Consider the following 16,621-nt stretch of genomic DNA (forward strand, 5'->3'; position numbering starts at 1 on the left):
AGGATTTCTTCCCGTTTTCTCCTATTTGATGTCGATCTGCCTTTATTGGATTTCTTCGGCCGATTGATTTCTTTGTTGATATCAGTCTTAACCTTTTTTAGCTCTGATCTCGTTTTCTCTACTTCTTGTGAAATTTTCCTTATTTGCTCATTTTTCTGCGATATTATTCGTTCCTGTGTTTTCTCCAACTTGCCTTTCTTATCCATCATGTGATCTTTCCTCCGCAGTTCTTCTCGCAGCTTTGAATTTTCCCATGAGAGTCTTTTTATTTCGTCTGTATAGACATTGAAAGACATTGCTGAACACTTTAAAACTATTTCTTGTATAGTCTCTTTTCTGCGTACAGTGTCGTTCCGTATTGACTCCAGGAAGTTCTGTTCTGTTTTGCTGAGGTTAAAGTCTCTTCGTGCTCTTTCTTGGCCTTTTACCGTTATTCTTGAGTCTACACTAGAAAAATTTTTTGTTTCTTTTAGAAACCTATATCTATATTCTGTAAATTTGTATGCTGACTCCATTTTTGAGGTTTTTTATTTGGGTTTTATTAATAAAAATACTCGTAAAAGACGTTTTTCTTTCCGCTAAAAATTTGGGCAGAATGATCGTCAGAAAGAGTTCTTGTCGTATGTTTTGATATATAATTATATCGGTCAAAAACAATTGATTATCAGTAAATAGTAGTTATATTACATAACTAATTAATAAAGCAATTAAAAATGTATATTATTTTTGACGCAATAAATATAGGCTATACTAATTTTCGCCCTAGATTCCCATTGGATCCGATTTGGAATTAGCTCGGATTTCATGTGACCGGATGATTACAAATGATTACAAATCAAAAAATTCCAGATGTTGATCAATCGAACCCGGTTCATCAGCCAGAAATCAATGGAACAAGAGGCCAAAATAAGTATAGCCAATAAATATAACATTTTTCATATTTTCGTATTTTTTCATATTAAAAAAATTATTATTTTTTTATATTTTTCTCAAATTTACGAGTATCATTTGCTAAAAAAAATATTTGTTACATCCGGAATAATTTATTGAATTACTTCTTCTTTTACTACCTTTAGAATCTAAACTATATTGTCTATCTGTAGTGTCCACAAAAAATGATAGATCCGCTTCTAATAAAATCGTACAAATATTTTCAGATTGATATCTTAAAAATATGTCTCCGATTTTTGACATCCAGTACATCATAGTACATCATGTTAAATACTGTTAATACTATATAGTTTTCTTCAATGTCATTAACAGGTATAAAATGTTCTATGAAACATTTTTTATTTTCTAAGGTTTTTATAGGCCTTCCATATATAACTATATTATTATTATTTTCAATAATCATAGCTCCCACTATTTTGATCCAAGTCGGTTGACAGAAGTAATATACATGTCCTTTCAAATTATTATAATTTTGAAAGATGAATTCGGATACTTGAATAATTAAATTGTAACTTTTAATCGTTTCACTTTTAATTATCTTAGAAAAGTCTGCATATTTCCTTTGATTTAATTCTTTTAAACTTAAAATAAATTTTTGATCCAAAGATCTGATCTATAAATTGTCGTATAGGTCTTGATTTACTAATTATTTCTAAAATATCTTCTTTTATTTGCAATTTCTTAAAATTTAAAATTATATTGTCACAATAAAATAATGTTATCTAAAATAAAATATTTTTTGTACAAATTATATATTTTCCGGTAAACTATGTAAAGGATTATCTTCTAGATTAAAAGTTCAACAGTCGAATACGAGTGATTTTTCCTAAAATTCCGATTAGTTGAATATCTTTTAAATTATATATTGTAAATTACTTAATTAATTCATTCATTTACTAAATTTATCTTTATTTTCCAAATATTTTGGTAAACTGTTGCAAAAAGAAATTTTTTTGCTGATCTGCTTGTGTAATAATACTGCTGAGGGGGAACCTTCCGGCTTCCGTATGAAACTAATGGATTTCCTGCATAATTTGTTACACAAAATATTAATTTATACGAATCAATAAATAGAAAATTATTTTTTTTTTCTTTTTTTGACTTTTTACCGTTAACATTTTTTATTGATTTTAACCACATCTTATACTAAAATTAAAAAATAATAACAAAAAAAAAATGCAAAATAACGAAAATATTGATGAATGGATTAATTGGATTGAAGAATCTATTAATAAAAAACATATCAAATATTATGAATTTGAAAATTTTAAAAATATTCAAGAAATTGGTTCCGGTACATTCGGAAAAGTTTTTCGTACAAATTGGAAAAATTTTGATCATTATTTAACGTTGAAATCTTTTTTTAATCTTAACAATATTATTTTAAAAGAAATTATTAATGAGGTAATAATTTATAAAAAATTCGGTGTATTTTTTTTTTATTTTAAATTTTTTTTTTCCTAATTATTGTTCGTTTATCATTTAAAAGATCGAACTTCAACGAAATTTAGATTTTCATAATAATATTATTCGCTTTTATGGAATTACAAAACATGAATCAAATACTGGTAAGAATATCATAAAAGAATTTCATAATGATTGTAACAATCAAAAGTTGAATGAAATAATTTTTTTTTTTTTATTATGCAATAATTAATAATAATTATTTTTATTAGAAAATATATTAAATCCAACAAAAGATTATTTGTTAGTAATGGAATACGCCGACAGTGGTACGCTTCGTGACTATCTAAAGAATAATTTCCATAGACTTACTTGGGATAACAAATACAATTTGGCATCCCAATTGGCTTGTTCTGTACTATGTTTACATGAAAAAGGAATTGTTCACCGGGACTTGGTATTTTATTTTTCAATATTAATAATATATATTGATTTTAACAATTATAATTAATTCATTCTTAATTATTATAATAGCATTCTTGTAACGTGTTAGTTCATCAGGATTCCATTAAGTTGGCGGACTTTGGATTATCAAAAAGGATTGATGAAACGTCTAAATCACAATCAAAATTACTTGGAATGATTCCCTATATTGATCCAAAAATATTAATGGATAACAATTTAAAATCAAATGAGAAAAGTGATATATACAGTATCGGAGTTTTGTTATGGGAAATATCGAGTGGGAAACCACCATTCCATGAAGAGAAATATGATTTTAATTTAATGTATAAAATTTCACAGGGTCGAAGGGAAATAATTGTTCCAAATACTCCTAATGATTATTCCAATCTTTATACTGGTAAATATACGTACTGTTTGTTTTATTTATTGAAATCATTATTTAATCAAATACATTTCTGTACTAATTCTAGAATGTTGGAATAATGAACCAAGTAAACGACCAACCATACATGAGGTTGTTAATAGATTAAAAGTGTTTATTTCAAATTCAAATAGTATGAAGCAGAATGATATATCTGATCAAAATAATTCTATACCAAATGAAAATACAACTCCAAATAGTAGAGATTCATTACATGAAGAATTATCTCAAATGATCCAAAATTTTAGTAATATAAATACAAATGAAATAGATGGGATGTTTACGAATGATCAAATTAAAAAAAATCTTTCATCTGAAAAAAATTTAAGCATTATAACTAATGAAATAGTTGATCTTATTTTTAAGGAGGTTAATAAAGGAATTGAAAAAGTAGAACAACATGTTCTTGATTATCTTAATAATTATAAAATAAAATCAGAAGAGATTTATAATTGGTTATTATTAAATAATCAAAATAATACAGAATCCATATTTTTGTTTGGATATTTTAATTACTATGGAATTGGAACAATTAAAGACAAAGAGAAAGCATTTAGTTTATTTATTAGTGCATCAGAATTGAATCATATATTGGCACAATATTTTGTTGGAATATGTTATGAATTTGGAAATGGAGTTACAAAAAGTAAAAGGCTGAGATTTGAATATTATGAAAAAGTAGCTAATAAAGATTATGCTATGGGACAATTTATGTTAGGTGGATTTTATGAGAGTGTTAAAAATGATCTAAAAATGGCCGCATATTGGTATGAAAAAGCTACGAATAATGGACATTTGGCAGCCACGCATAATCTTGGCCTCTTATATAAAAATGGAGATGGTGTCGATAAAAATCTTAAAAAAGCTTTTGAATTATTTAAAAAATCGGCTGAAGGAGGAAATTCAAGTGGAATAACAATGTTAGGAAGATGCTATTGTAGTGGGATTGGAGTTAGTATTGATGAACAAAAGGCAGCCGAATTATATAAAAAAGCAGCAAATTTGGGACGTATGATAGCTCAATATAATCTTGCTGTAATGTATGAAAAAGGAAATGGGGTTGAAAAGGATTTAGATGAAGCGATTTTTTGGTATAAACAATCTGCAAAACAAGGAGATATAGATGCTCAAAATAGATTGAAAGAACTTAAGAAAAAAAATTAGATAAAATTTACTATGTAAATTAATTAAAAAAAAATAAAAAAAAGCAATATAATTATTTATATAATAATAAATTTATAATAGTATTAAATTGAGTATAATGAATGAGTATTCTTGTTAACATTTAAAAATATTGTGCTTTTTAAAAAAAAAAATAATAAATGATAAAGTTATAAATATTAATTATTTTTGAGAAAAATTCCGACATGTTTCTTTATAAAATTTAATCCTTCATTGCTTTTTAACTAAATAGCTGAACACCTAATGTATGAACAATAATATTTCTCAATATTCCAATTTTTTTACTTTGACACTATAAGACCGTTTTAATTAATTGAGGTAGATCTTTTGGGTCAAACATGGCTGAGAATTTGCTGTATTTAAAGTGTAAAATCTCATTGTTTTTTCCATTTGTTGATTTCAGATATCCCTAAAAAAAATCCATTTAGTGAAGGTGGCATAGTGCAACAGTTAATAATATACTAAATGTAAAATTTTATCTTCTCATTTCTTTTAATATTGTTTTCATTGTGTAAAGGAGATTTTATCGATTAAATTTGAAGATAAAACTTACTGTAAGATATGAAGTCCTATAACAAAAGCCATTTGATATTTGACGCTTATAAACTTTATACTGCGGTATTTTTTGACTGAAAATTTTGATGATCGTATCTTTTTTTCAAAATTTTCTCTTGCAAAAAGAAGAATAAAAGGTATTAATTTTTTAAGATAATTTTTTTTACAAAAAAGAAAGTGATAAATCAAAAATAGAAATTGATTTTTAATTTTTTTAATAAAAACTGAGCCGATTTTTTTACAAAAAGAAAAAATGATACAGTGCGTTAAGAAGTTAATATATTTCTTTTAACTAGTGATACTAATTAAATAAAATTTTTTTATTTTATAGAATGAATCTAAAACTATAATATACTATATAAAAAATTTGGCGTGATTGGAAATGATAACAATTGATGGTTGGCTTTGACTTTTTTTAAAATTACCTATCTTATTATATTGTCCAGGACAGGACAAGGCAGAAGGACAAAGCATGATAGGACAGGACAGGACAAAACTCTTAAACCACAATTTTGTGATTTAGAGCTGCCTGAAGTACTTTTATGTCTTAAACATTCAAATTGTAGGTTTTTGGAATTTAAATTTGATGGTCATTTACTAAATTTAAAAAAAAAAAATTTTTCAATCACAATTTGACAAAAAAAACTTTTAATTTATTAAAGTTTGGTTTTATAAATTAAATTAATTTTTTTGAATCGAATGGTGGCGGTTTTATCTTTCTATGATCATGGGATTTGACAAAATGTTAAAGTTCAGCATTTTACAGTGCTTTGTTTAATGTTTTTCCGAATAACTCGGCAACCATTGATCGTAGAAACTAGAAAGATGCAACATAGCTTTTAGCTAAACAAACAAAAAAGGATTTTTTTTTATTAAAACATGTCGCACTTGACATTTTTTAATAAAAAAAAAGTTATTTATCAAAATGCGTCACAACTGACATTTTTTTAACTAAAAAATCTAAAAAAAGTTTTTTTTAAGAAAAAGTCATTTTTAGTAATGAAAAAAAAAACTTAGTGTTATTATAAAAAAGTCAAGTGCGACTTTTTTTAACTAAACAAACAAAAAAAGGTTTTTTTTTATTAATATCAGATATCCAACTCCCCATGAAAAAGAGCACTTGTTTATATAAACTTTACTGATCAACAGAAATTTTTTATTATATAAAATATAATAGATAAATATAGTAGCCAAATTTAGGCCAAAACAAAATTTTTATATGTAAAAATTTTGATAAAATTGATGACCTAACTATGGATGAAAAAATCTTAAATTGTACGCAATATAGTTGATAATAAAATAATCATTCAAGTTATTTATTAAAAATGTCAAAATGTTTAAATCTTATGTTTCTCAAATCAGTATTAAGAATATTTTAGAATACTTTAGAATTCGAAAATTTATTAGTAAATTGCTACCCTTATATATATATTTCTGAGTCCTATAATAATTATTCTTCACAGTGATGTAATTTTTTTTATAACTCTTAATCTTGAAGTTAAATTTTTTATAATAACAAATAATAAAAAAAGAAATATGATAATATAAAATCAATGTATTGTTTTAATTTATAGTAAATATATTGCATTCGAAAAGGTTGAGAAAATTATACATTTTTATTTTTTCTACTTTTTAATTACCTGAAATACTTCATAATTCCCTACAGTAAAATTAAAAGTTGGAATACCTATATTAGGATAGCAAGTAGCATTATTATCGTTATTTTTCCAATTGTCATTACCATAACATAGGAAATAACCCATATGTGGACCTCGGGTATTATAACAAAACATAGCCTCATTTGGTCTTTTAACATAACCTAATTTTGCAGTAGAGATATTATTTCCATCTGTAAAGTTAAATAGAAAACTATCTGCCGTATATTTAGGTCCATATCCATTCCAATCCAGTGGATTATATCCTCCAATTAATTGTGTTGAACCTTGGATTTTTGCTATCCAAATAGTAGCTCCTTTATTATCACAATTTCTATGAAATGACTCAGCATTAAATCCATCCCGACCTGAATGATATAACAATTTGAAATCATAAGGAATAATTTTGTTATTGTAATATGAAGAATCTTTTCTATCAATCCAAGAAGCTAAATGTGGTTTGATTGAATTATGGTTGAATCAAGTTTAATTTTTAAATTTGGTTTTCTTGATGGGGCTACATTAGTTTTAGGTTTTGTTTCAGGAACAATGTGAAATTCCAAAAGATCATGAATTAAGTCTTGTGGTAAAATATCTTTATAATTGTAAACTTTATAAAAGAAATCTGTAGGTTTAATATCATAAAATCTAATTAGTGGAATAAACTTGTGTAATGATCTCTCAATTCTTGTCATATCATCTTTGTTCCATTTTGTTGGATCATTTTCCATATTTTGTTGAGCAAAACACCATTTCAATAAACTTTCCCAAATCTCAATTTCGTCCATGTTTAAATCTTCCCTTTTTAACAATAATTCTAATAAAGGTGCTTTTAAATTAACAAATTTATTAGAATTAAATAAAATTCTAGGTTCTTTACAGATTTTTTCAAGACAAAAATTCCATAAATCTATGAATGTTTCATGTTGATAGACAGTTTCAAGAATACCAGTTGGATTTTGATGCAAAAATTCAGTTTGATGTTTAATCAAATATTCTTGAATATGAGAAATTAATTGTTGAATATTTAATTCATCCACAGCTATCAACAATTTCAATACATCTGGTCCTTGTAAATTTTTCAATTCAATATTTCCACTGTAAATAAACCTAAAAATTATGGGATAGCGAAAACATTCATTAATTTTATATAAAAATATGGAATGTCAAAACCATTATAATAAATAATATTTAATACCTAAGAATGATGTCAAATAAATGAGGCGAAATATTTGGTTTTCTTAAAATAAATTTTCCATCTTTTTTTTCAGCCCATTCATTAGAAAAAGCCGTGCGAAAATATTTTGACCTAATGCATAAAATATTTGAATGAGCATGGATTTCTTTAACATTTAGTTCATCTCCTGCATAAATAATAACATCATATCCTATTTCAGTTTCAAAAAGTTTTTCATAATCATTTGATAATTCTTCTAAAAATTTTGAAGACATTGTTAAGAAAAGTGTGTATTTTAGAGAGAAAAAATTTGTTAACCTATTTGAAAATAAAATTAACCTTATATATTAATTTTATGATGATCCATGTATCAACTGCGTGTGTAACAGTTTTCTTGTAGCTGATGTCACGGGAATTTTAGGTATGGGAATTTATATATATATATATATATTATTTTAATTATTTTATATAAGTTTATTTTATATAGTTTATTTTATAGTATAACGTGGCGTATGGCTTAGTGAGAACCAATTATGGCTGTGATAGACGATTCGTACAATGGACGATTTGGCCGGAAGATGAGTCGTACTTTGGACGATTCGGACAACGGGCGAGTTGGCCAAAGAACTAATCACCCAAATTTCAAGCAATATTTAAGGGAAGTGTTTCCGCTGGGGTTTCAAGTGCAGTGGTTCTTCGGTTATTAACACTTAGATAGAACCTTGGGAATATTACAGTGCGCCGGCAGAGGCGGTAATATTGTGGAATTCTTTGTATTTGTTAATAAAGAACCCGTCGATTGTCTTTAATTTTTATAAACTTCGTTATTGTTTTATTGTCAATTATTTCCGAATTCCGATTGTTACACATTTGATAAAAATACATTGTTTATCAGTTATCTGTTATAGTTTTATTGCTAATTATTGACGAACTCTCAATTTCCTTACGATTTATTGCCGATTGTCGTCTATTGTTGATTGAATCCTATAAGTTAACCCTCATATATTTCTGTTACTACCCTTCCGACCCGCACAAATTGGTGGTAACACTGATTAACACCTTTATATCTCAATAATCACATTTTCTTAATATAATAATGCGAAGATTAAACCCTAATGTGTAAGTAATAATATTTCTCAAACTCCAATTTTTTACTTTGACTATTTTATTAGCGGCTAATTCTATAGGACCGTCTAAATTAATTGAGGTGGATCTTTGGGTCAAAAGCAGTTGTCCAAAAATATGCTTGAGAATTTGCCGTATCTAAAGTTAAATCTCATTGTTTCTTCCATTTATTGAATCTTTATCTTAAGTTCAATATTTAATTGATAAAAATTCTTTACACAATAATAGGAAAGTGAAGTCTTATAATCGATAATGATACCAACAGTAGAGCGTTTGTAAGCACTATACGCTGAATGTTTGCGCTCATTAAATCGCTTAAAAAGAATCAGATATGTATCTTTTCCAGGAGTATTATTAAACAAAACATTCTATTTTCACATCTAAGAAATGAAAATTTGATTTTTAATTTTTTTAATAAAAACTGACCCGAATTTTTTTCTTTGATAAAATGATACAGTGTGAGTTGCGGTTAGTATATTTCTTTAAATTTCTTGTAACCTTGTTAACTTGTGATTCAAATTAAATTAATTTTTTTTATTTTATAGAATGAATCTTGAGAAATTCCATGTTAAATTATAACGATTGATGATCGGCATTATGATTCTAAAATACATCAGCAGTAAGCTAAATAATCTCAATTTTTGCATTTTATATTATAATATCTATGTCATCAAATTTGAATTACTTGTCAATTTTGGACTAATTAAAATTTATGATAATTTTTTTTTAAATTTTAAAAATATGCATAATCACCGAGATATTCAATTTTTTCTAACCACAATTTTTTTCTTAACACACCGTAATCAATGGTCAATTTTTTTTTTATTACAAAAGATAAATTAAAAATGGCAAGTGATTTCCTTTTCTAACAAAAAATAATTTAAAGAAGGTAGTTTCATCTATACTAACAATATCTGAAAGTTTCTTCGTCCTTTGGAATTTAGACTAAAATGCAAAATCTAGTCCATAAATACTTCAATTTTAAAATGCAATTAAGTTTTAATATGCTGCTGTTGATCGACAATTAATTTATGTTTACCACACTGTTTGTTACACAAGTGATTTGCCCAAATCTATAAATAGACTTTTTTTGACTTCGTTAAAAATTTTATTGCTTTTCTCCATTTACTATTTCTATTAAAAAAAAAATAATAACAAAAATGCAAAATAACGAAAATATTGATGAATGGCTTAATTGGATTGAAGAAGCTATTAATAAAAAACATATTAAATATTACGAATTTGAAAATTTTAAAAATATTCAAGAAATTGGTTCTGGAACATCCGGAAAGGTTTTTCGTGCAAATTGGAAAAGTTTTGATCATTATTTAGCGTTGAAATCTTTTTATAATCTTAACAAAATTACCTTAAAAGAAATTGTTAATGAGGTAATTTATGCTTATTATAAAAATTCGATTGCACACAATATTTTATTTTTACGTACTCTCTTTATATTCATTCTTATTAATTTTTTTCTCTCAATTTTTCTCTAATTAGGGATCAGAAAAGATTCGATTAAAATCGAAACTATCGAAAATCGATAAGAATCGATTTTAAATCGAATCTCGAATAAAAATCGAATCTACTTATTGTGGCGCAGTTTCGTTAATTTGACCATAAATTATTATTTGTTCATAATAGTTAATTTTGGCCAAATTCATAATTCCGCCCGCGAATCACGTGACGGAACACAAACTTCCTAAAAAGGAAATTTTATCTCCCTATAAAATTCAAGTTGCTATCGCACAAGGTTGTACAAATTTCCAAAAAAGGAAATTTATTCGTCGATCACTGTAATTTTTGTAATCACGTGATATGTGTTTAAACACACCTATTATAAATTGTATAAAAAAAAATCGGTATTTGCGAAACGATTAATCGCGATTAATCGATTTTAGAATCGATTCTAATAATGGGAATCGATTCCAATCCCTAAGTCAGGTAATAATAAGAATATCATTAAAAAAATTTAATAACGATTGTAACAGTCAAATTGAATGAAATGATTTTTTTTTTATTCAATAATTAATAATATTGATAATAATTATTTTTATTAGAAAATATATTTAATCCAACAAAAGATTATTTGTTAGTAATGGAATACGCTGACAGTGGTACGCTTCGTGACTATCTCAAGAATAACTTTCATAGACTTACTTGGGATAATAAATACAATTTGGCATCCCAATTGGCTTGTTCCGTACGATGTCTACATGAAGAAGGAATTGTTCACAGAGATTTGGTATTTTATTTTTCAATATTAAGAAAAAATATATTGATTTCAACAATTATAATTTATTTATTCTTATTTGTATATTATAATAGCACTCTTGTAACGTGTTAGTTCACCAGGATTCCATTAAGTTAGCGGACTTTGGTTTATCAAAAAGAATTGATGAAGCATCTAAATCACAATCAAAATTACTTGGTATGGTTCCTTATATCGATCCAAAAGTATTGATGGATAACAATTTAAGGTCAAATAAAAAGAGTGATATATACAGTATTGGCGTTTTGTTATGGGAAATATCAAGTGGGAAACCACCATTCCGTGAAGAGAAGTATGATTTTAGTCTAATGTATAAAATTTCACAAGGTCGAAGGGAAACAACTGTTCCCAATACTCCTAATGATTATTCTAGTCTTTATTCTGGTAAATATGATTCCAATGTATTGTTTGGTTCACTTATTAAAAATCATTATGTTAATTAAATACATTTTTTTAATTATTAGAATGTTGGAATAATGAACCAAGTGAACGACCAACTATACATGAAGTTGTTAACAGATTAAAAGTATTTATTTCAAATTCAAATAACGTAACAATTTATCAGCAGCATGATATATCCGATCAACCTCATCCTATACCAAATACTCCAAATAGTATAAGAAATTCATTACATGGAGAACTATTCCAAACGATCCAAGATTTCACTAATATGAATACAAATGAAATGGATAATATAACATCGATAAATAAACAAATTAATGAAAATTTTCCATCTGAAAAGAATTTAGGTATTATCATTATTGGAATAGTTGATCTCATTTTTAAGAAGGTTAATAAAAGGACTAAAAAAGTAAAGCAACGTGTTCTTGATTATCTTAATAATTATAATATAAATTCAAAAGAAATTTATAATTGGGTATTAAATAATCAAAATACTTCAGAATCCATCTTTTTGCTCGGATATTTCAATTACTATAGTATTGGAACAACCGAAGATAAAGAGAAAGCATTTAATTTATTTATTAATGCATCAGAAGAAAATCATATATTAGCACAATATTTTGTTGGACAATGTTATGAATTTGGAAATGGAATTACCGAAAATGAAACATTAGCATTTGAATATTATGAAAAAGCAGCTAATAAAGATTATGCAAGTGGACAATTTAAATTAGGTTGGTTTTATGATAATGGAATAAGTGTTAAAAAAGATTTAAAAATGGCTGCATACTGGTATGAAAAAGCTGCGAATAATAGACATTTGACAGCCATGTATAATCTTGGCCATTTATATAAAAATGGAGATGGTGTAGATAAAGATCATCAAAAAGCTTTTGAATTATTCAAAAAATCAGCTGAAGGAGGATATTCAAGCGGAATAACAATGTTAGGACGATGCTATAGTAGCGGAATTGGAGTTAATATTGATAAGAAAAAGGCAGTTAAATTATATCAGAAGGCTGCAAATTTAGGAGAAAATAATCTTGCTTTGAAGTATGAAAAAGGAGACGGAGTTAAAAAAGATTTAGATAAAGCAACTTATTGGTATGAACATTGGTATAAACATTCTGCTAAACAAGGATATCAAAAGCTCAAAATAGTTTAATAGATTTAAGAAAAATTAGAAATAATTTATGTAAAATTAGTTAATAAATATTTTATTTATAATAATTTATAAATTGTACCATTACATAGGAAAATAGACATAAATTAAATTATATAATGAATGAGTATTCTTGTTAAATGTGGTGTCTTTCAAAATGAATATCCTCAAATCATGTTCCTTCTTTAATGACCCCTGAAATCTTTGTATAACGAATGATTAATGAACATGCATATTGCGACGAATGCAACGATTGTGACGTACTTTAAAGGTTTCTGTTTTCCTAGTTTATTTATTAATTGAAAAATAATCAAGCTAATTAATTTTAATTGAAAGTAGTAAAGAAATGATTTTTCAATTATTAACGATAAAATTTTTGACCTTTATTAAATATTGCCAATTGTAGGAAGGAAAATAGAGTTTCCAAAATAAATATTAGGGTTGGATCGGTCCTAGCAAAGACCGGTCCTGCGTCGGTCTTGGGACCGGTCTTCACGGTCTTTGGTCCGAGATCTGAGGACCGGTCCGGACCGGGGACCGATCCCATATTATTAATATCCAATAAAAATGAGTCAATTTTTGTGCTCATCTACTTCTAGGGCACGGTTTTTGCCAAAACCGATTGTCAGTTCAGTTTTTAACGTTTTCGCAATGTTTTTTATTAAAAAAAACGTGCGAAACTTTTTTTTCGTGAAATTATTAATAAAAAACGTAAAATAATTAAAAAAACGTATGAAAACGTTTTTTTTATTAAATTGCTTAATAAAAACATTGCAAAACGTAAATTACTTAATAAAAATGTTTTCGCAACGTTGTTTGTTAAAATAATTAAAAACGTTTGCAAAAAACGTTTTTTTTTATGAACTTATTAATAAAAAACGTTTTCGCAACGTTTTCTATTAAAATAATTAAAAAACGTTGTGAAACGTTTTTTATTTGTTAAATTACATATTAAAAAACATTTCGCAACGTTCTTTAATGTTTTAGCATAATTTAGAGGTCTAAAAATCATTTCTTTAAATTTAAATCGGTCCGGTCCTGGTCCGGTCCGGTCCAGGTTGAAAGACCGGTCTTTTTGGAACCGGACCGGACTGGACTGGACTGATCCAACCCTAATAAATATCCATATATTTCAAACGTACTTTACTTTCCATGTTGCACCATCTTTAATTTTTTTTTTTGTATTTTATTTTTTTTTAAAAAAAAACTTGGTTAAATTTAACAAGGTAATTATGGAAAGCCGTCCTTGACAAAAGGTTGATGTCCAAACATCATGAAATATAATATTTAGACATCATGATGGTATGTCTAGACATCATGTTTGATATATGTAGGATGATGTTTGTACATTATTTAACATGATGTGAAAGACATCAACCAACATGATGTCTAGACATCATGCTGATCAAATTACCAAATATAATATATTTATGAGTTACACAAAATAAAATTTACTATATTTGGTAACATGATGTCTAAGACATCATGTCGGTTGATGCTTGAGCATCATGTTGAATGATGTACAAACATTATTCTACATATATCAAACATGATGTCTAGACATTATCCAACATGATGTCTGGATATCAACCTTTTGTCAAGGACGGCTTTCCATAGGTAATTTCATTGTAACTATAACAAATGTGTTTTTGTATTACGTGAGTATCACTAGAAATTTTGATGGCTTATTCATATATTAGTTTACAAAATTTACTGTGATTGAATTTCGATTTTTTATAAAAATAGATTTAGTATAATTATTCTTTTTTTTATAACTATTAGTATTATTCTTATAATTCTGCAAAGTATGGTTCTTAATTTATATTGTGATTATTTTGATATTGGTTTAATTTAGAAGTATATAGTCCTTCGTTACACTTCATAAAAAATAAACTAATAATTTACTAAATATACTATTTAGTGCACCCGGCTTTAATTCGAAATTCACTAGAAAAAAAGTCATTAAAATAAAAATATATTATTTTACATAAATAATCAGCTTTAATTAATATCCATTTTATTTATTTATTTATTTATTTTTGTTAGATGGAATTTTACAGTAGGCGATCAAAAGTATACGGACACTTTTCAAAATGAAAAAATTTATATACATAATAATAAAATTAAAATAAAAAAATTAAGTTAAACATATTCATTATGTCTTTATTTATTAAACTTTATTAAACTAGATAAAAATTTATTGATAAATTTCATTTTCATTTGTGCCTTAATTCTATGAGATATGTAATTGATTGACATTTAAAATATACCAGAGAAATATATTTTATGCATTTTTTTTTAATATACTTTTCAAGTATTTTATCAAGAAATTTAATATAACATGCAAACATAATGTAAATAATAAAATTTTGCATAAGTTTATTAGTCAATGTAAGGTTATCAAGTAAAATTTTACATGAGTTTACAGAATTTGCAAAATTCATATAAATTTAAGATTTATTAAGAATATTTCAGTATCTAGTGATTGGATTTTTATGATCTTAGATTTATTAGATCCGCCTCATTGAGTTTATTCGAATGATAATAAAATAACAATTGTAAAATCAATATTTAGTACACAATTATATTTTAATTATTTAGAATTATTCTATAGTATATTTTGATTCAATGATCAGATTTTCACGATGTTTAGCTCATTAGATTCGTCTCATCGAGACGATTCAAATGATACTAAAATCATATTGATTAGAACGATATTGATTAAGTTACATCATTTTCAAATTTTGTAAACCGCATAATAAAATTAAAATAATTTATGCCATAGATAGTTTCATATTTCTAAAAAATTCTGAAAAATATAAAGCATAAAAATTTGTTTATTATGATTACAAATATTAGATTATAAATTATTTATATTACATTAATACATAATTTTTTGCATAATTTGGTAAAACAAAGTGTCCTTATACTTTTGATCACCTACTGTACATTGACTTTCATGCATTTTTCATAATGTTAAATTCTGATAGTTCTTTAAAGTTCTCTATGTAACTCTAATCCCTGTTATGATGTTTTCAACATCATGCAATGTTGTAAATTTTATTTATTAGCATCTATAATACCTTGCAATTGAATAAATAAAATTCTGAAAATTTTATATTTTTTGTCAAAAAAAAGAATTATTTTATTTATTTTTTCTTTTAAAATACTGTCACCTAGAAAAATTACATTACAAATTATTATTCAAACCTTTAAAGCATGATATATACATGCTTCTGTAAATTTATTTATTGAAATTTGTATGTAATAACTTCTATAAATGAGAATATACATTCAAAAATCAGTTAGTATTATGGCTTTGTAATATAATTATTAATTAAACATTAGAAAATTCCTTAACAAAGAAATGTAATATATATGGTTCATACCATTAATAATGACTAAAGGCACTTGATTATTAATTGTGCCACTCAATTATGAGAAATATTTCTTTTTATATTGCATATCATAAGTCATCAATGACACTTTCTCTATAATAAACAGAAATACTTGTAAAATAAATCATAAATTTGTATGTGACTTTGGATTAAATTTTTCTTTAAAGTTATAAGAATAAGTATTTTTAGATAATAATTGTAATAGACATAAAACTTTTGAGAAGAGCAAAGATATGGAAATATAATTTATGGTTCATTAATTTATATGATAAATATTGAGCCCTCCTTGTAATGCTACCATTATTATTTTAACTTTTAAAAAAAAGAAAAAAAAATTGGGAAATTCGGGAAGGTAAAATTTGAATCTAAGGGCAAGAGCAAAGATTGTGACTATGTTTTTCAATTTAATTTTTAAAAAAAATTGGAATGAAGCGAGAAGAATGTTGAAAAGCCCT

General features: G+C 25.6%; 3 protein-coding genes across 3 annotated transcripts; all 3 read left to right on the forward strand.

Moving 5' to 3' along the window:
- Positions 1-2,127: 2,127 nt before the first annotated feature.
- On the forward strand, positions 2,128-4,405 carry OCT59_024036 (uncharacterized protein; the record flags this gene model as incomplete). The annotated part of the gene is made up of 5 exons (XM_066135129.1): positions 2,128-2,355; positions 2,441-2,519; positions 2,628-2,812; positions 2,890-3,217; positions 3,291-4,405. 5 exons carry the CDS (start codon positions 2,128-2,130, stop codon positions 4,403-4,405), a joined length of 1,935 nt encoding a protein of 644 aa, XP_065991183.1.
- A 5,690-nt stretch (positions 4,406-10,095) lies between these two features.
- Positions 10,096-10,492, forward strand: OCT59_024037 (uncharacterized protein; the record flags this gene model as incomplete). The annotated part of the gene is made up of 2 exons (XM_066135130.1): positions 10,096-10,323; positions 10,433-10,492. The coding sequence occupies 2 exons, from the start codon at positions 10,096-10,098 to the stop codon at positions 10,490-10,492; spliced, it is 288 nt and encodes a 95-aa protein (XP_065991184.1).
- Positions 10,493-11,030: 538 nt separating this feature from the next.
- Positions 11,031-12,771, forward strand: OCT59_024038 (uncharacterized protein; the record flags this gene model as incomplete). Its single annotated transcript, XM_025324894.2, has 3 exons — positions 11,031-11,177; positions 11,261-11,588; positions 11,669-12,771. 3 exons carry the CDS (start codon positions 11,031-11,033, stop codon positions 12,769-12,771), a joined length of 1,578 nt encoding a protein of 525 aa, XP_025183761.2.
- Between the last annotated feature and the right edge of the window lie 3,850 nt (positions 12,772-16,621).

Source organism: Rhizophagus irregularis, chromosome 4 (genome assembly GCF_026210795.1).
Source record: "Rhizophagus irregularis chromosome 4, complete sequence".
NCBI lineage: Eukaryota > Fungi > Glomeromycota > Glomeromycetes > Glomerales > Glomeraceae > Rhizophagus > Rhizophagus irregularis.